Source organism: Melospiza melodia, chromosome 12, assembly GCF_035770615.1.
Source record: "Melospiza melodia melodia isolate bMelMel2 chromosome 12, bMelMel2.pri, whole genome shotgun sequence".
NCBI lineage: Eukaryota > Metazoa > Chordata > Aves > Passeriformes > Passerellidae > Melospiza > Melospiza melodia.
In genome coordinates, this window is record NC_086205.1 from 13,061,074 (window position 1) to 13,081,847 (window position 20,774).

Here is a 20,774-nt window from a genome sequence, read left to right on the forward strand (position 1 = left end):
AGTAAAACCAGACAGTCAGTTTGATCAAGGATCACTATTTGCCATGTTATCAACAACTCATTGTCAAAATAATGGAAGTGAGATTATCCATCTTTAAAAAATATTTTTACATTACCACTAGCTATATTTTACTTTATGTTTAATTTTCTGTACTTCCATATATATATGCCACAGTATTTTAAATATTCAAATAGTACTGGTGAGAGGGAACTCTGTGTGAAATTTTGTCACATGAAGACATTTATCACAGGTGTGTTTTAAACATAGGCAGTATCTGTATTTGGGTTTTTTTTTTTTTTTTAATTTCTTGAGAAACCAGAGGTTAAATATATGTTCTTAAGCAGCTGTAAAAAAAATCCTGAGTTTTGTCCACTTGGTACACAGGGTCATCCATCTGGTCCCTTTTTCTTCTGAAGCACATAAATGAAAATCAAAACTTTTCAATTCTTTGAATTTCACAGTAATTAGTTTGCTCCTTCTGTTTTTAGTTTTAGAGCACAAAAGAAAAGATTGTTTCTCTGGTTAGTGTAGCTATTTGCTATTAACATACTGCAGCCTAAACTTTTAATATATATTTTAATGATACTTAATAGGCACGTGATTTCCAAGAATGCTGTTGTAGGCAGGATGTGCTTCATTATTCTCTAGTGTATTTTTGCAATTGAATTAACTGTTTGCCAAAGCACATGGGTAAAGCTGACAGCTGTTTCTTTAATTAGATGCAATTTGGACTGTTGCTGTTGAATGCATTTTAAATTATGTTTATGATTCCCAAATGCATGTACTCAAGAAAATCAAACAATATCTCTGCTACTCCAAATGATCTTCCCATAAGAGACCAAAATACTGATTTGTAATACTTTTTTCATTAATTGACTTAAACACTAACATGTTTTTAAGTCTTAAAGCTTAAGCTCTCTTGCTGATCTTGGAAATGGGTCTCTTTTCAGGTCTTTCCTGAGTTGCTGTGGTTGGTATTTGGTGGGGTCTACACAGGAGCCCCAGCTGATCATTCAGAAATAGAGTTTGCACTTCTTGTGGCTATTTTGGACTTCAGTGTTGCTCCTGACTCTGGCTTGGGCTAACACCTCAGGAGGTTTCTCAGTCATCTGTCTCTCCACTCTCTCTGGAAAGAGACTCCTGCTCTCAAAAGCTGCACCCTGAGCTGGAGCAGTTTATGAACAGCCAGGCACAAGTCCAGACCAACCTCAGGCTGCTGTAGTGGGTGTTACAGGCAAGGCAGAACCAGCATAAGGACTGAAAATCTTAAGTCCAAACCATGTCTCACATTATAATGACCAAGTAGGTGAACATTATACATGTGATGTCTACACAAAATTGTTTTTTATTTTTTCAAGCCTTTGCACTTAAACTCCATCTAAGCCACGTGCAGCCTTTCAAATGCAGCCACATAAAGGACTCTGTTAATGCTGCCTTGGGCATTAGTATTTAATGTATCATTGATATGATAAGGTGAACAGATTCATCAAAGTATCATGGTGACATTTTCTTATGCCATAGACAATCTGCTACATATTTCACATCCTTTAAGTTCTGACACACCTGTCCTCTCATTCCTTTCTCTCATAAACAGTAGTGTTGCCATCTTGCTGTAATGAAGATGTTTTTGCATCTGCTTTTAAGCTCAATAACTTCAATAAATCATAACTGTTACAGTTATGTAGACATTAATAGTATGCCCAATTCTGTAAACATTACCTTTTCAATTCTGTTTTCCTGAGATTTCTTAAAATAGATAGTTGGAATTCCAAGTTCAGAAGCAGCAATCCACTGCAGGGTGGCTCGCAGCTCCACGTCAGGGCACTCTGGCTCCAGATCAAAGTTTATCACCAGGAGGTCCTTTTGGCAGTTGGCTGTTCCCACTGAAAGCTCAGAAGTACTTTCTGGAAAAATAATCCCACTAGTTACTGTGCAATTGCTTGTGTTATCTTCAAACTGTATGTTTTAATTTATATAGTTCAACTTACCCTCAGTGTTTTCTGTCTGTTCTTTAAGGAAAACCTTTTCTTCTACTAATTCACTTAGAAACAAACAACAACAAAGCTTATTAGTCATACTTAGAACAGTCTACAACATTGCTTCATGATGAATAAACTTCTCCCTCAATGCAAGACCTAGAAAACTGCAAGAAAAAGGTTACATAGGATGAAACAATAAAATGCCGAATATATTTCATTATTTAATCTGTGAATCAGGAAAAACTGAACTGCAGCATTTTTCTGTAGCAGGATGAAGTACTTGTATTAGCTATGTCATGTGTTACATTTCACCAGGATCTGTGCATCTTTAGAGTTCACAAAATGACAAGCAAATGACATTATGGTAAGACACAGCAAGTCTCATAACCTGGGTGGAAATGCTGAATTTCCAATGTCTGTATTTTACTGTGACAATTTTCTGATGTCACTGACTTCAGAAGTTGCCACGTTCAGTATGTGATGTCCATTGTGTAGGTTTGTGCAGTGGGTGTGCCCTGGCTGCATAATGACATTCACCAGCTGGCAGGTTGTACCAGGATCTTTAGGCAGGATGCACTCACACATCTCTTGACAACTGAACTGCATGTTCAGTAGAAATACTCCCAGAAACAATAGGTAAAATTACTGTGGGCCAAATTATTATTGTTATTATTATTGGAAAGAATGCTATTGGGTTTTTTAAAAATTGTTTTTAATTGATCCTTATTCGCTTGACTTTCCTTGGTATTACACTAGAGTTTTGATAATATCTGAAGTATTCAGAGAAGAAGGTTTGATAACAGAAAAGTGATACCACAGAGGGCTGTGTTTTAGACAGGGTGGTTGATGGATCTGTGTTCTCAAGAGATCCACCTGACTGGGTTTTCCTGTTATTTTTCACTGTCTGGTGCCCTCACTCTGCACAGACACCTGCTTGTGCTTTTTTCTGAAGCCATGGGCAGGCACAGCAGCAGGTGCAAAGCAGGGCTTGGCACGGTTTCGGTGGCGTAAATGATTTGCAGTTTAAATTGGACTAAACATCAAGTCTCACTTCAGTGACTACTTACTTAATCATAGGAGAAGATGGCACGTTCTCCTGATAAATTTCCAGGTCCATAATGCCAAGACTGCTAGTTGTACTGCTGTTGCCATTGCTGACAAAGCAAAAGTTTAAGTATTAGTGCCAAGCTGTGCTGAACATGTCTCCATACATCTTCTAAAAAATTATTTCTGTACAAAGCAAAGTGGGGAGGAGCTCTGTTCTATAAAATCAATTGTGCTCAGCAAGTGGTTCCCTGAATAAAGCACACTAGTCTGCTTAAAGTAATGAGGCTTTTATTAAAATAGTTGTAGATCAAGCATGTATCAGGTGCATCAAGTGATGCTGTAAATTGCAGGGAAAAAAAGTGGACTGTCTTCTTGTGAATGGCTTATGCAATGAACACTTGGCCTCAAACAAAAATGGAGTCTGAGTCCTTGAAAAGAAGGATTAGCAGGTACAGAGATGTCCTGCAAGAAACCTGCAAAGATCCAGCTCCCTGTGAACATGGGGAGTTCAGGAGCAAGGCACTGGCTGCCCATCACACACTTACCTGGAGGGTGAGTCCACACGGGTAACCAGCTGCAGTTTCAGTGTGTTGCATCATACCCCAAATACTGTTTGGGGTCTGATGGAACCCACAGGTATAGGGATGGCCCCTCATTTTTCTGACTACTCTGAAAGACTGATATTTTAGTCAAAGCCAATTGTTCACTGGGACCACAAATACAAAGAAGAATTCTCTTTGGCTTCTTCACAAGGATGAAGTAGTACACTTGAGGATATTTGGAAAAAATACTACCAGTTCACATTATAACATAATTATAAATGTGACAGTGAATGTTTATGCAGATACTGTGATGGTCTCATGGACAGGTTGTGAATTTGCTGGCTGCAAGTCAATTACCATGAACAAATTCTGTGTGGCAAGTCACAGTGAACCACTTAATTTTTACTGAAAAACCAGCTAACAGTATTTTCCCCTACATTAGAGGGATTGATTAGACAGTTCCTTTCCTAATCAGTGTGTTGAGACAATCTGAGACATTGTCAGCATGCTGTGCATTCAGACTTGCTGTAGCAATTTCTGTTCCAGCGCAGAGCTGAAAGGAACAATACTTCAGCTCCTTCAGACCAAGGACTTGTTAAAGTTTGATACTGTAATAACAGGATGAATGTTCAGCTGCACTGACAGCCATGTTTTGTTCAGTCATTTCAGCCAGCCAACAGTGCTCTCTGACAGAGACTTTCTTTTCCCTGCTTCATTACCATAATGTCTTCCCTCCTTGTCATCTTAATACTTAAGAGAAAGATGTAATTACTTGAATTACTTGATAATATTTTGAAATGTAGTCTAAGAGCATGTGAAGGAAAAACCTTACTCAATTTGATGCTATGAAAGGGCTGAAGTCAAACTACTACCACTCTATATAAACTCCAAGGACTAAATAACATTTTCAAACTTTTGTCATGAGTTGAATTGGAACAAAATCAGGTCATAGTAGTAGGAGCTCTTGAATTTATGTCTACTCAGGGAAAAGGTGGTCATCTTCTATTAATTTGCACCCCTGTGCCAGTCTAATCAGATCAGGGCTCAATCTTTGTTCTCAGTGCATGGATTTCTGCTGGGAATGGCAGTTTTGTCCATCTTGGCTAAGGAGGTGCCAAGATAAACATTAGGCAAACAACAACAAATAAATTAAAAGAAAGACTATAGAAATTAACTTGTATAATGGCCTTTTTGCAGTAGGACTGAGACACTTTAGTGATGCCAGGAGGTTTTTTTCTTTGTCTGAATCGAGCTCCTCACCAATAGCAAAAAGACCTGGCTGAGAATCAGAACATGGGTAATTTTTTTCCCTTACTAAAAAATAAAGAGATAAAGTCTGCCATTAGACATTCTTTACAGTATTTGAGTAAACCTCAAGCTGCTGCCTCTCACTGCTGATGCAGGGTAGGCTTGGTGGGCAGAGCACAGGGTGCAGGGGAAGAGACAACGCGGGCTGGGTACCTCAGGGAGCGCTCGCTGAGCTGCAGGTAGCTGCTGGTGTCATCAGGGTTGTCCTCATCGTTGGCCAGCTGGGACCAGCTGCCAGTGCTCTCTTCACTGCTGCTGAGATGGGCTGGAAATTCTTCAGCTGTTTTGGTCTCTCCGATGATTTCAGCATCCGATCTGCTCTGAGGGCTGCTGCTGGCAGGGCGATAGGGCAGGCACATTGATATTGTAATACAGGCAAACAAACTGGTGCCACCAATCTTCAGGCAATGCTGCTCATTAATGTCAACCAAGCTGCAGAATTATACACATGCAGAATTTTGGACAAGCTTATAATTTATACATAGAGTCCAGCCGAACATCTGGCCTGAGATACTCTTAAAAAAGGACTTTCTTATGACTGCTATAAATAAACACAAACCCTAGATTTAAGTATGCATAGCTTGCACAGAAAGATTTAGCATGTATAAAAATCCTGATCACTGTAAAGGTTTAATGCTTAATGCACTTCAGTCAATCATTGATTGAAATATGTGGTATATGTTACTGCAGAATGACAGAATTTCTTGGAGATATATATTGCTGCTAAATCCCTGTCGTGCAATGGGTGAATAAAGTTCTTGACAGGGTTTTCTACTTTATTAAAATTGTAGATCTGAGAGAAGTGAAAGTAGGAAAGTATTGTGAGTTGTGAATCAGTAATGACTCTGAGTCTACCATGTCCTTAGGATCTTCACTGCTTAGGCTGAGGAAGGACAAAATATTGCAACAGTCAGAAACCAGACTGAAGATGTAGCCCAGACTGAGTTTAGAAAGTACAGGGTTAAGGGAAAAATGCTTTAATTCTGCACACTTGACATATGTCACACATGTGTCTATGCAATATATATGTACACATGCTCCCAACAAACACAGAAACTAAAAAAGAAACTGTATTTTTCCTCAGTTTTTACAGATAAGCTGGGCTTTTGATTCAAAGAAAAACAATCAGTCCCTCCAATAATTATATCACTGTAGTGCCAGAATAACAAGTAAAGCAAAACTGTAGTTTTTTTATATTCACTGGATAGTCTGCATTTGCAGTTTAGGGATTAGAGCAATGTTATATTTGGATAACCCTCTGCAGGATCTCTCTAGAGAAGTCTTGCCTTCAGCCTTTATCTGTAGCTGTGGTTAAGGCATCTGCTTTCAGGTAAAGCAGGAAGTCACACCAGTAATCTACTGCTCCTGAGTAATCACCTTGATTAGGCATATACTGAGACAGTATCATTGTGGGTATCTCTTTCTGCCAAGCTCTCACTCTCAGAGGTTGCTGCACTAATGCTGGATGACAGAGAAGCAGCCTGAGCAGGGAGAATGGGAATTGCCTGCCTGGGGCTCTGCTCCCCTGGCAGTCAGCTCTGCCAAAGCCCCGTGCCTGCCACCCCCAGCCTTGTGCCCAGGGCTCTGCCCCTGCCCTCTCTGAGCAGCCAGGCCACAGGGCAGGGGTGTCACTCAGCTTCGTAGCACAGGACAGGCAGCTCCTGATACCTGGTCCAAAACACAAGAGATTGTGTGGGTGATGTTTCTTGGCATTTTGGGTTTTGTTTGATTCATTATGCAATTACATCTCACACCAGTGATGCTTTGAACTGACAGTTCCCCACTTGTGAACAGTCACTTGGAACTGTGGCTCTATTGCACTGCCTACATGCAAGAAACAGCTTTTTTTCATTGCTGAAGGTCTTAATGGCTTTTTTTTTCCCTAATTGACTCTTTCTGCTTGATATTTTGCCTGCAGTCCTATGTGCCTGTATCTGAACTAGCAAGTAATTTCATGCAGTAGGAGTGGATCAGAGCAATTTCTACTAATGCCTTTGTAGCTACATTACATATATATATTTTAGGTTTTCACTTCAGCCTAGACTAAGTCCAGACAGCCATGCCACAAATAGTTCAGATCTGTGTGAAGAATCACTGGAGGCTTTGCCTTCCCAGCAAGGATAGGAGCACATCTGGAGAGCACTTGGGCAGCTTCTATTTGAGATTGCTTTGGAAGAACTCTGCATTTCATGCTGCAAATGAGGCCAATGGACAGAAATGGAGGCAAGTTGAACCAGAACTGCACAGTCAAGCAGTCAAGATTCCAAATAGGTGGATTTCTAAATTTATCTTACTAAAAGCACGTTGCATTTTAAGGAGGAGGAAGGTTAGTGCAGGAGTCAGTATGAAAGACCAGTGACACCACGGTAATTATCCACCCAATTGCTGCCGTACACAGGGTAGTGCTTACAATCTATCTGCTTCCTCACTTCAAGCAGAGCTTTGTCAAATGCTGAAATACAGCCCTGCCTAGAATAAAATGAGCTACAAAATGGTTTCTAACACCAGCACCTGCACTTTTTCTGCCACTCTAAGATAATGTGGTGCTGCAGTGCTCCAAGACTGGCAGTTTAGAGACCACTAAAGGAACAGATGCAATGAAGTATGGTGATAAAGAGACAACACCTTGAGAGAGAGCATTCCCTTCACCTCAGAGCACCCACAGCAATACTCTGCATTTGCACTCTCATGATGGCTCACACTTTACCTCAACAAAAGCACGCTGCAGATTTCCTTACAAAAGGAGTACAGCTGTAAGGAGAGGGTGGTAAGCTGTGATGTAAACCCCATGAAAGGACATTAAAATAAAATGCTCTTTTCCCTATCTAAATTCTACCAGAGAAGTCTTGAACTAAGAGGTGAGGGCTACTTTTATTTTTATTTTTCCTTCACTGAAGAATTTTTACTACTTGTAACTCCAGGCAGTAAACACAAAGTTAAACCTCAAGCTCTCAAGAAGTCTGCTCTTGTTTCCAAGTACACAAAATGTTACTAGCAACAAGCATAGCAGAGAACTGTTTGTTATCCACTAGCACTGATTTTTATTTATCTGTTTTTTAGTTCAGATACCAGTCTGTGCTAAATAAAAGTTTAAACTTGGTCCATCTTTCCTGCCTTATAGGAGACATAAATGTCTGTAGAGAGAGAACTTGTCTGTGCAGTATTAGATTTAAATCTTAATACCATAATGTCATAGTCAATATAAGTTTTCTCCAGAAAGTGTCACTGTGACACATGATTGGGTGATTTTATGCCAAAAGAAACTTGTAGTCAAAACTTATCCTGCTTATTTCTTTAAAAGTACCACTCTTATCTTTTTCCTTTATCAAAATAACTTTTACTGGAAAATAAACCAAAGACCAAAGCAATGTGCTGATTTGCTGTTTTGTCACTTACCTACTTACTGGGGAACTGGAAACCATGTGTTTCCCATCCAAAGCTTCTGGAGGCTTTTCTTTGCTCTGATGCCTCTTTCCAGATGGGCCACATGAAGTTAAGGACTCTGAGTCTTTATCTGGCTCATCTCGTTGATCAGTTTCTATCTGAATTAAAGGCACGTCCCTGAGCTGTCCTGCAGGGAGGCTTCCAGGGCTCTTCACATGCTCTTTTTTCTCATCCAAATTTACCTCCTCCGTTTTGGGTTTGGGCTGTATCTGGGTTGTGCTTTGGGGATGTTTGCTTTCCACGTGTTCTCGGCTCGTATAATCAAAGGAATCCTGCTGGACAACAATCAAACTTTTACCACTTTCAACAATATTTGCAGCCAGTCTTTTTGCATACTGTTCCACATGTGGTGGAGAATCACTGTAAAACTGGTCTGCCTCTTGAGCCTCTGCCTCATCTGCGATGATTTTGTTCTTGCGCATCAGGGACTCGATGGAGCTGGTCCAGGTCTCGTGGATCAGCATGTCTGTGATCTGGTCAGTCTTGCCTCTCTGGTACAGGCACGAGTCAGACTTGCAGAGCCCTGCAGAAGCCACGGTACTGACGGGCTGGACACTTAGGGAATCTTGGCGGTGGTGGGCGAACCCATCCAGGGAATTTGCTTTAATTGGGACGTTCACTGTGAGCCTGGAGCCTGAGGATCGACTGTCGGGCATTGATGACTGCCTGAAGCAGAAAGGTGACCGCAGAGAGGGCGCCAGCAAAGTGCCACACCAGTCCTTTGAATTCCGAGAGCATGATGCATTGTCTTTATTTTCCTTTTCGATTTCTCTTAGCATATACCTATAAAACTCTTCTGTTATACTTTCTGTGCTGGACTGTTTGGATGGGCAACTTGGTCTTACGTTAAGATGGCCATTTTTCTTGGCTACCTGTTGCAAGGCAGAAGTTAAGATATTGTTTGCATTTTTTCCTGCATAATAATCCAGTAATAAGTCAAAACCTCTTCCTTCGTTTTCCATCTGGTTCACCATAAATCTTGAAAATTCATCTGTAATGCTTTCACAACTAGACTGCTTTGAGACAGAACTTGTCTGGCTCAGAGAGTGACCAAAGCTGTTCATGAGGCCTAGGGTGTTGAAAGAGGCTTTGGAATCGGAGTCCTCCTCTGGTATGCTCTCACAGCTTGAGGCCTTGGCTCGGCTCCACCTTTCACAGTGCAGTCTGTTCCTGGGGTGGTTTGGACCTTGCCAGATGCTATCAACCATGGAGAGTTCAGTGAGGTTCATGATCTTGGCAGCCACTTCATTTGCAAAGAGATTGACTGAATCTGGTGTGTCCTCAAGGTTTATAGATTCATCTACTACCCGATTCATCAATTTTTCCTTTAGCTCAGGATGCTCATCTGTTTTTCTTTTGATCTCACTAAGCCGAGGTGCCCTGTGCTTCCGAACCACAGAACCGTTGGTATGGGTTTCCTTCTTCCTTTTCATGGTTCTGCATGATAAACTCTGGGTCACCAGATATTCATTGCCTCTCTTCCACGCACAGAACCAGGGTTGCTTGCCATTTGAATTTTCTAGACAAATGGCAGCTATTTCTGTTGCCATAGAGACAACTGTTTCTGCCAATTCTTCTGCAAAGTCTGTTATACAATATTTGTCCCTTGAATTTTTAACCTGTAGCACAGGCTGAGAAGGAAGCAACACATGGTTTCCTAACAAAGACAAGCTAAGTTGAACATCATTATTTAGCACGGAATCACACTTAATCTTGGCTTGGTTTTCTGTATTTATGGTGGCACTGGAAGACAGCTGTTCTTGAACACCGTGCCTGCATTCACTGCTTGCAAGAGTATTTTCTCTGTCTGAAAATGATCTGTAGTCTTTCTTCTGATGCTGATTGTTACTCTGATTTGGGGATTTGTAACAGTCACGCGCAGTTCTTTTCAGGTATCTCTTCTTGGGAGATGTTTTTGCACCAAGTATGTTGTGCCCTGTATCTCCACTTGGTTCTGAATTCAGTGCGGAAACTTCATTGCTATTTACATCTTTGATATCACTCTTGCAAGTGCTTGTGACCTTTTCAAGATCTTTGCTAGTACTGGTGCTGTAGGATGTACCAAATGGCTGAGCAGCAGAGTGATCAAGGGGGCTGTGTGAAGTTTCACAGGCTGTTACCAGTGTTGGCCATCCTTCTGCTCTTGTTACTTTCTCTGCTTTTGAGCCTTCGGAAAAGAGAGGAGAACACTCTTCAAGTTGCCTTATGTCGTTCATCTTCTTGCAAGTGAAATATATTATATTAAAAAGTAACTCGTTTGCAGTCTCTGTGAAAATGTCTTGTGTACTTGAGCCATCCTCTAAATGGGCTTGTAGCTGTTTCTGCTTCCTAACTTCTTCCATAGCATGTCGTAGAATAATATTGGATAAGTTTTGTGCAAGTTCATCCCTGATTACTCCATCAGCACGTGGAATACGTGGTCTTGCTGCTGTTTCAATAATTTTCCTGTTCATGGATTCCATAAAATGCCCTACATTTTTGTATGTGTTGGGTTTTGTCAGAATTACGGATGCCTCTTTGAGAAGCGCTTCGGCAATGCTCTCATTCAGCTTCTCCATGCTGCTTCCTACAGCTAAGCTGCAATGCAGGGTGATGGCTGCAGAGGCCTGAGCAGCGGACAGAAGTCCACTGGAAGTTGCAGGGTACTTGTCCTCCTTTGTGTCCCCCAGGCCACAGATGGCTACAGCACTTGCCACTTGAGTCATGCCACAGAGTGCAGACGGGAATGAATATTCCGTGCCAGCACAGTCGAGGAGCTGTGAGGGTGCTGCGTGCACCTCCTCATCAGCAGCCACTCCACTTCTCGACTCTGCAGCTTCCTGCTCCCGGCGGAACTTTTCTGCAGCCTGGGGACTGGAAATGGTTCCAATGACAGTGGCTGCACAAGCCAGAGCCACTTCCAGTGCACTTTGGTCATGTCCATTTGAGTGTTCTTCCTCAAAGTAATCTGAAACTTCAGCAGAGCTTTCTGCCTCAGCCCAGTGGCTCAGGCTGGGGAAGGCAGACCCTGGCCAGTCAGGTACATTCTCAGAGCTGTCTGGACTTTGCACTATGACAATCTTTGGGAGTTCATTCCACGATCGGGAAGCAGATGCATCTTCTGACTTACAGGAGCTTCCCACAGAGATGCTGACTGCAGCCTCCTCACTGAAACTGGGTCGAGACTGTGACAGTCTAATGAATGCATCCTGCAGAACAGATTCTGCTAAATTTGTGGCGTACTGCCCTGTGGTCGCCTGCTCATTCTGGGAGGGAGGATCAGTTTTCCTGATCTCTGCACAATCTTCCCCATCTGCCTTGCTGCTGTGTTTCGCTGTGGGGTCACCCCGAGGCTCCTCTTTGGCCATTTTGGTTACAGATACATCATCTAACACAAGTGCTGAGTTTTCACTGCCGCTAGTCAAATTAGTAGTACTAAATGGTGAAGTACCTTTTTCAGCTAATTCCTTCTGCCACAGTATTTCCTGGTCTGACTTAGCTTCAGGTTGTGAGATGCCATCTTCAGCCACAACATTCACAGTTTCAGAGACCTGAGCAGCTGCATTATCTTTATTAATGCAGTTCCCTTCAAGAATGAATGGCAACCTGGCTTTTCTATAGTGAATGTTTTCAAATCCCTTTCCTTTACTTTTTTTGACATCTGAAGATGCTTCTGAAACATTTAATTTTTCATGACCTGTTGAGAAAAATTAAAAATTAGTTTTTGGAGACTAACTTGTGACTTCTAAAAGAAATGAGCTGTACAACTTTGTAGTCCATTACTGCTCTGTAAAAGTACTGCACAGGCATGTACCTTGTCTTTGAACAAAACTTAAAAAATATGAATGGCTGTCCATTTTCTAAATTACATATGCATGAATTAACATCAAGTGCAATTTCTGTGAGCATTGCTATAGCTGTTTTGCAGTATGAGCAACAGCACAATTATGCTCAGTCCCCCTGCTTTTACCAGCTTTATATTCATCAGCCTCGTTGTCATCCTCGAGGTGCTCAGAGGCTGTGAGGAAATCTTCTTCTATTGAGGACACAGAGCAGTTTGTGTCATCCTCAGGCTTTAGGACACGAGTTTCAGTCTGCAGCTGCCTCTCCTGAACGAGCTCAAGTCCAATCAGAAACTTGTTTATTTCAAAAATGATGCAGCTTGCGCTGTTCCTCCTGTCCCCCCTCGCACACTGAACCAAGCAGACATCTGCCAGCCAAGGACACTAGAGGGGAAAAGAATCTCAGTTATTCAATTAAAAAATAACACTTATTTTAAGCTTCCCTCTCTATAAATATCTCGGGAATGTTCTGTTGCACAGATGCCATACGATTTGTCATTTCAATGTTAGTAACAGTGTGCAGTTACACATATGCCAAAATAAGATTCCTTGGACTGACAGCTTTTGCTATACAAGTGTTTTAGTAGAGAACCCAGCTGTATCACAGGGGATTGTTTGTTTTCAATCAATTTATTGTTTTAATGACAGATAATTATTTGATGTTAGTCATCTGACATGCTGTTATTAATGACCTCACACTACCTGTATTACCTCTCTGGAGGGAATTGTTTGTGGGCACGAAATCCTTTTCAAGGTCACTTCTGTTGCAGTGCTTGTTTGAAGACAGCCCTGTAAATACTGACCTGATAATTCTGTGAAGAGCAGGTCACCTTTAGATGTTCCAACAGACCATTTTTAAATAGTGTTTTATTTTGTTTCTTTGCTGCTCTCCCTCTTTATCCAAAGCCCCATTATTTCAGGCCAATACAACCTCCCACTGGAAATGGGGATCCAGTGCATAATGTGTTCAGCCTTTATATAAAACTGCCTTCTCTAGAGAAGCTGTATAATTCAGTTGAATGCTGGACAGAAACTGAGAGGAAGGAACTCTTGTTGTCCTCATTTTACTGATATGAAAACAGTTGGACATTTATACAACAGAGCTGAGTCAATGTCTCTGCATAGGACCTTGTTGTATGGATGGATCCTGAACCAAAGCCAAGCTTCTACAGCTTGTCATGCTTTGAACTCAGGCTCCCAGGATAGAGCCAGCTTGGGTGGCACCAACTGTGGATTGGATTGAGGCACAAGTTTTAGGCTGTGCAAAAGATGCCCTGGACCCCCTGGGCATTTGCACAGTAGCTAACATAGAAAGGTGACCCCATCCTGGACCTTTTGACTGTGAATGCAAACCAATCTACTAATAAAGAGAGTGGGATGAGTGTTATGCTAGATTAACATGTTCATTAGCTTGCTCTTCCTTTCCACCTAAAAAATGTGTCTGAAAAGAAAACCAGATAACTTAGTGTGTTAAAACAGAAAAGATAAATTAGATAGCTGCTATGAAATTGAATCAGGCTTCAGCATGCACGGTATTGTGAAAAATGCTATGAAAAAGAGATGCAGCTTTAGATCAGACATTCCCTTGCTTTTTCCCCAGTCCACATTTTGTGGGGTTGTACTTGTGAAAACGGCTTGAGGGGGAGTAGCATAAAAATCCTTTTACAAAACTCTGCCAGTCACCTTACAAATTAATTTCTCTGAAAGCCAAGCAATAGGATGACTGTGGCATATTTGGCCAATAAATCTCATCCAGTCTCAATGCAAAGCCTTACTCGACAGACATTATTTAGTTCCTGTTTGGCTCTTGACTCCACTCTCTATGAGAGGGCTGCCTGTCTCAGTGTCTCTAGGCTTGTGGAGACAGGGGTAACTTGGGTATTTCAGTTACCTTGTTTGGGCCTCAGACCACCCCTGTGTGGATTGCAACATCTTGGGATGTGGGGTTTGGAGCTCTATTGCTCCCACCACAGCCTTGTGCCTGTATTTGTTAAACATTTCTAAACTCAGCCATTAGTCATGAATGGCAAGAAAGCTCAATAACCAGGTAACTGCTCTCTTTAATGATCAGCTTATTGGTAAACTATAAAATTCAGTGCTCTTTGAAATACAGCTGTCACAGGGTCTGCTTCGGGAAGGCTTTTGTACACAAGGTAATTTCAGTGAAACAAAGTTCCCTTATTTTCTTTTCTGCAGCAGACAAACCTGGCAATACCTGTTCACATTTATTTTGATTGAGAGAGTTTTGTACTCCAGGGTAACTCTGCAGTTTTAATGAAGCTGAGAGGTGAAGATGGATTGGGAATGAAAGTGGGAAGTGGCAAGGCCACTGGAAAGGCCGGTGCCCTGGCCCAGGTCTATGCACAGAAGTATCACCTCTTTCCCTCTCTGCTACTCTTGAAATCTGGCCTTAAAAATCAGTCATCTCTGCCAGCAGTGCCTGCCTCCCCTGAAGGATCAAGTGCTAATGTGGCTTAAAGCATTAGCAGCTGCAACCCAGATCTGCAGGATCTCTCAGCTATCTTTGTGTACCTGGTGTGTCCCCCTGCCGTGCACCACACTTAAATCTGTCTGACAGAGGCTGTTTGTATGTTCACAAACTTCCACTCAACTCACACTGATCTCAGGTCTTTGCTTTCAAGTTCCTTTTTCCCATTTTCCAAATTCCACCCTTCACTGGCGTGATGTGATCTTAAAGCTGAGTTTGGCTCCTACCTGGGGAACCTCATAATCAGCCTGGAGGTTTCCTGCTGTCAATCCACTGAGCAGGACAATTTCATTTTCCTTCGGTGGCTGTACGTTCATTGAACTGATCAGCTTGGGGAGGCTGGGTGAGACACTGATCAGCTTCTGTAGAAGGAAACAGAGTTTGTTCTCAGGTAATGAGGTCTGAGTTGCACAGTTAAAAATATTAAAATATCACTTAGAGGAATCCTTTTAGAAAGCTCACTTGGTGAGCTTCAAGTAGATGAAGAATAGAACTGGCAGCATTAAAATGGGCGTTCTTCTTTTGAGACATCAGACAAGACAAGGATGATAGTATAAACTTTTCCTCAAGTGTCCAGCATGACAATCTGCCATCCCTCACATTGTCACATGGTAAACAGCTTGATTGGATTGGTGCATCTAAATAGTTCCTGTTACATGTGAGTTCCTTAGACTGTGAAAAGTGTCTCTCTCATGGTCTGAAACACAAAAGCTTCAGTAGGCATGGCAATGAGAACAGGGCAAATCTTCCTGTTTTCCTCCACACATATGACTAGCAATAAACCAGAGGAAGTTACCTGGAAATTGCCAACCAAACTGATGCAATGATAAACATGGAACAGCAAAAATATTGGAGATACATGAAATGTGCCTTTCTTTGCTGTTACACTGTATACCTTCATGACCTTCCATTTGTAATGATACAGTCACTCCCTATGTGTTATGTATTAGAGGCAAAAGCAGGAACAGTCACAGCATCAGTGATGCTATACAGGAGATCTGTATTGCCCCCAGCACGTGCAGGGGACATTTGTGCTCCTCTGTGTATGAAGGCCAGGCCAAAAAGGCAACAGCTGCTCTGAGGGTGCAGTTCTCTCTGCCAAGGACCTTGGTGTCCTTGTTCTGTGAGCAGAGAACCAAGGCTGACCCCTCAGAGCAGGAGCAGAGTAAACACCACCTCCATTTTCTGCACCACCATGGCCCACGTGTCAGTGCAGAATGTGTGGCAAAGCCCTTCAGGGAGTGCAGATTTGGGCACCCAGCCATCTGCTTTAGTTACTAACCAAGGCAACAATACTTCATTTTTTTTTTCCCTTTTCATCCTGAAAATATTAAGCCTGCAGTACTGTTAGTTCTCCTTGGATTGAATTAGATATAATAAAACATTCTGGCATAGAAAAGCAAAATCAATAATGGGAAACAGTTCACTTTTCAGGGGAATGATCTTCAGATGAGACTAAGTATTTTTATGTGACATAACTGAATTCAGTGCTTCAATTCAGTTTGATGTTTCACTGTAGCATAAAAAAGTTCTCATCATTTATTTTTTTCTTTAAAATTATAACCTTTCTGTTATCACAGACATTTCCTGAAGTATCTCTGTTTTTCTGCCTAAATAGCCCCATTTTATCAGATTTCTTAAGTAGGAAATGATGGCATTTTATATATCTTTTACTTCACTTCTTTACCTTTTCTTCAGAAAAAAAGAAAAGAAGTCTGAAAGGACAATTATTTTACACAAAACCCTCCAATTTAACCCATTCCAAAAGTTCCATCAGTGATACAAAATCCTAACAGTATCTATTAGTAAATCGAGTACCTGCTAGTAAATACTTATTTCATACGCACAACAGCTGTGCTAACATCTTCAGAAGTCTTCTCAGAAATGCTTTCACCACACCAGTGTATTGCATAAAATTCCATGCCACTCAATGCTAATTTACAAAACCTGCTTATTACACAAAGAAATGGGGATGAGGGAGTTTCCTCTTGGAAAAGAATGCAAAGTACCTGTGCTAGCAGGGGATTTTTATTACCTACACTGAAAACTGAGAACAGATGTCTAATTCTAAGACTGAGGGAGAAACTTTATTTCCTTTCATAGCTTTTGTTCCTCAACAAACACTGTAAACAGCAATAAACCCACCACATTTTAGAAAACAACCAGTGCTTCTGTGGCTTCAGTAAAGTAAAACCTCTCAAGCTGTTCTGCACAGTTAACTCGCTGATTCAACAGAAAAATCATTTTGCTGCAAGATGCCATATTTATTTTTGACAACTGAATTTTCACAGATCCAGGATGCAGAACACAGCACAGAAAAACTGTTCCTGCTAACAAATGACTTGCAGGGGGCATCAAGGCGCCAGCACTGGTTGCTCTATGAGTTAGAAGTGTTTCCAGCAAATGAACTGTAAAGGCTTGACCAAGGAACTCCCTGGGTACTGCCAGGAGATCCCACCTGAGTTCACTCACTCCATATTGCTTCTCTATTGGTGTGCACTGAGCCAGGATGATAAAAAGAACTGATAAAGGAAGATGTAAGCACAGAAGTGACACCAGGCCCTTTCTTTAAAATGTGACTTCTGCAGATTTATTGGTTTTTATTCTGGAATGGTATGTGTTTTAAATATCATACCATATCATGATGTAGTTTGTCTCAGTGCTTATAAAAGAACCAGGTTTTTTTACTGCTTTTAAAAAATTTCTTTTTTCCTACTCTTGTAAATTTCAGTTAAACAGACCACACACACATTTAGTTCTGTTCTATCTAGACCCTCTCCTCAAGAGTACATAATCTACCTCTGTGGAGTCTGACTGAGTAAGACAGCTCAGCTGAACAAGACCTAGATGAGTGGAAGATTTTCAGGGGCTTTTTGGCTGTAGGACAGAGAAAGAAATCACAAACTGGTGCCAGAGCTGGACACCAGAAACTCTTTTCATGTAGTATTATGCCAAATTAAAAGAAAATGGATGCATGTGAACATTCTCTCATAAAAGCAAGAAATCTACTCATACAACTACTGTGAATTCAGACTGCCATGATTCAGTACAGATTTCTGGGATGGGAATAAGAAATGATATGTAACATAGTCCAGTGCTGAGACAATTTCAGATTCCTTATGCATTGCTCTCTGTAGCATTTAAAAATCTAGGGTTGGCTTTGATTTGCTCATAGAATTTTAATCTTTGTTTTTACTAGAGAGCCCTGGTAGGCCTGAATAGATCCATTGTGCATGTTTTTAAGACATAAGCAGTTACCTGTTTCACTTGCTCATCGCTGCAATCATCTCTGTTGGCATCTAAATTCACAAAACAAACCTATAATGAGAAAAAAAGAAAAAGCACTTTATAAAGTTGTATTAGAGTGGCAGCAACCCTTTTAAAGTCACTATATTTTCATTTTCTAGCCTTGTAGCTGAAGCCTTTCACTGTGAAGCTTTTTCCTAGTACAAGAAAGGTAGAAAGGTTTGTAAAGAGAACAGTGGAATAGATGTTAAGAAAGGAGGAAAAAAGGAGTAAAAGTCATGACTTTATCTGTGCTGACAATTGGCTTGTCTGATGAATGAGAAAATGTTGCAAAAAAACTGTAATACAGAGGATGTCAGTAAAGGTAGAGAAAATGTTAAAAATACATTTGATCACATATCTGATAAATTCTTCATGTCTTGTTTTTCCAATGACTTCTTCTTTCAGGCACTTGTTGCTAAAAGTTTTTAAGTAAGTGCAATAGTGAGCTGCTTTTAGAGTTTTCTGCACATCACATAAATAATCCAGTACCTTTCCTAGCTTTCCAAAATGTCTATGAGAAGTTTAACACTTTATAAAAGCAGTTCTTAAAACTTGGTTCATGGGGCAATATTCCACAGGAAATTTTCAGCTCTGCTAACTGGCACCACAGGTGCAGAAAAGCTGAACTGCCTGGTGAGCAAGTTCTGCACCAGAAAGTTCTACTTTTGATGACAAGGGCTTTTGCCACTTTGATTATTGTGAGTTTCAGTGAATATTTAATGATAGTGAGATTGACTTAAACACAAACTTCAGATCTAAAGACCATTTAATTTGTGAGGACTTCTATTTTATTATATGCTTACTGGAAGGCCATTTTCTAATAAGAAAATGCCCGCTCCAGCTCTGAGTTAGAAGCAGGGACTCCAAAACCAGGCTGACTGTGAGGTTTATGAGAGTTTGGTGTCGTCCTCATTTAACCCAAAGCCTAACACAAATTCAAGGCACAGCTGAAGCCAACACCTGACTCCAAATAAATTGCAGGCCCAAAATTTACCATAAAAGAGCTGAGTGATTTTTTTTTTTTTTTACTTCTTTTCCAGTGAAGAGGAAATACTTTCCCTAATTCCATGTAAATATCCCATAGAAAATGAAATTGCTCTAAATTATCCCCTTCACCAACACTGTTGTGTTTGGCACCCAAGCTCCTGTTGTGTGCCTGATTTTACACCAAGACAACCCTGATTTCAGTTTATATATGCACATGCCATATGTACAGATTATGACCATCTGCAGTAACGGCCAGCACAGCAGATGGAAAGATCCAGCCAGTGCTCCCATTATAAACCACAAAAAAACCCAGTGAAGAAGAAAGCTTTTTGCCCTTTTAAATAGTTTAATGTCATCTTTATATGAACTTACAAACATATTTTCCAGCCCTTTTACATTTTTTAGCAAAAATATTTCTGTGTCTGATAATGACAACAATCAGGATATGCCACTGTCATCTGCTGAACTTTTAAGAAATAGTTATAAAAATGTCTAAGCTACAAAATAGTAAAAATATCCTCTAGCAACATAGTGTGGTGGTTATGTAATGTCCTAAACATGCTGCAGTTGATTAGACAAACACTTCTCTTACTTTCTACTGGGTTTTCACATGTAGGCATTTCTCATACCAACAATAGGTAGTTACCAAATAGCATTAGAAAATGACACTCTTGATTTGCCCATGAACTTGCCCATGACAGCGCAAGATATGAATTTATCATGAGTGAGTCTGCAGGTGCATGGAGGTGTTTTTGCTTAGGGAAACACCAGTTTGGCCAGGGAAGGAGAGGGGGAAGGTGTGGGGCCAGTCTGGGTCCTCCCCAGCAGGGTCACCCCATGTTGAAGGTTGGGCTGTTACTGAGGAGAGCTGTGGAAAAGCTGCACAGAGCAGTTGTGTCTTCAGCCAGACACCAGATTCTCTGATAAACCCTGGTTTGCCCTTTGCTGCCTCCATGGGGTGCTGGCTCATGACTCTGCTGTGATGAGCAGGGGCACTGACTGCCACCCCAAAGCCAGGCCCTCTCCAAGCAGCCAAAACAATCATCACCTCTGCTCAGGTGTGCCTGGCACATAACGCACTCATGCCTCAGCACATGAAACCTCAGTACGAACAGGAATATCTGGTGTTTTAAGTCAAATTGTCTTTCTTTTTTTATTTTTAATTGATTTTCAGAACCTAATGAACTTGCACTAGAAAACCTGTGGCAGAACTGAATCCAGCTTCCAGATACACTTGTCAAGTTCAATTGACATTGATTTGTTACACTGCCAAAGCAGTCTTTTAGCATTTCCTGTTCTGTGGATTTTGCAGTTTTAATTACAGGCAACTTTGAAAAAAAGCCAGTTTCACAGTGGTGAAATACACTGATGAGCTCATTTACTTTTTCCATTTGCTGGGAGCAGCAGGCAGGACTAGATGGGGAGGTACTGCAACCATAAATCACCTCTAGAATCCCATCCTGGCCTGCTCTGCACTACTGCTTCCTTCTAGGAAGTTCACTGTGAGGATCTTTTTGTTGGAGATATTTCACCAGTGGTGCTCAAAGAGAAAATTATCTATTATGAAAAATCTCTCCCTGTTTTCTGCTTACATAATACAAGTTTTAAGCTCTCATTAGCTTGCCTTGCTTGATTAACTTCTAGTAATTATCAGGGATGCCTCCATTGAAACAAGGCAAAACAACACGAGAGAACAATTAATAATCTTTAGGATGGAAACACTGCATAAATTATGAAGGAAGAGCCAAGGTCAGGTCAGGATTTGCTAACCTCAATTTAATTCTGATTCTTTTTCTTTGTATCAGATGCAGCTTAGTTTAGCTGCAAGCCAACCTTCTCCTCATCATGGTATCTTTAAATGTCAGTCCTT

At 41.0% G+C, this 20,774-nt stretch overlaps 1 protein-coding gene across 8 annotated transcripts in view; it reads right to left on the reverse strand.

The window, feature by feature from the left end:
* Positions 1 to 20,774, reverse strand: part of SPHKAP (SPHK1 interactor, AKAP domain containing) — a 63,697-nt gene that overhangs the window by 2,445 nt on the left and 40,478 nt on the right. For 6 of the 8 annotated variants that reach the window (XM_063166853.1, XM_063166855.1, XM_063166857.1 and 3 more), the window contains 8 exons: positions 17,888 to 17,947; positions 14,857 to 14,991; positions 12,270 to 12,525; positions 8,273 to 11,996; positions 5,030 to 5,209; positions 3,047 to 3,133; positions 1,989 to 2,041; positions 1,720 to 1,904 (listed from right to left, as the gene is read on the reverse strand). In XM_063166853.1, coding sequence (XP_063022923.1) covers positions 1,720 to 1,904; positions 1,989 to 2,041; positions 3,047 to 3,133; positions 5,030 to 5,209; positions 8,273 to 11,996; positions 12,270 to 12,525; positions 14,857 to 14,991; positions 17,888 to 17,947 — 4,680 coding nt within the window. The remainder of the gene's footprint in view (positions 1 to 1,719; positions 1,905 to 1,988; positions 2,042 to 3,046; positions 3,134 to 5,029; positions 5,210 to 8,272; positions 11,997 to 12,269; positions 12,526 to 14,856; positions 14,992 to 17,887; positions 17,948 to 20,774) is intronic. The other 2 variants (XM_063166854.1, XM_063166860.1) reach the window with 2 other exon arrangements.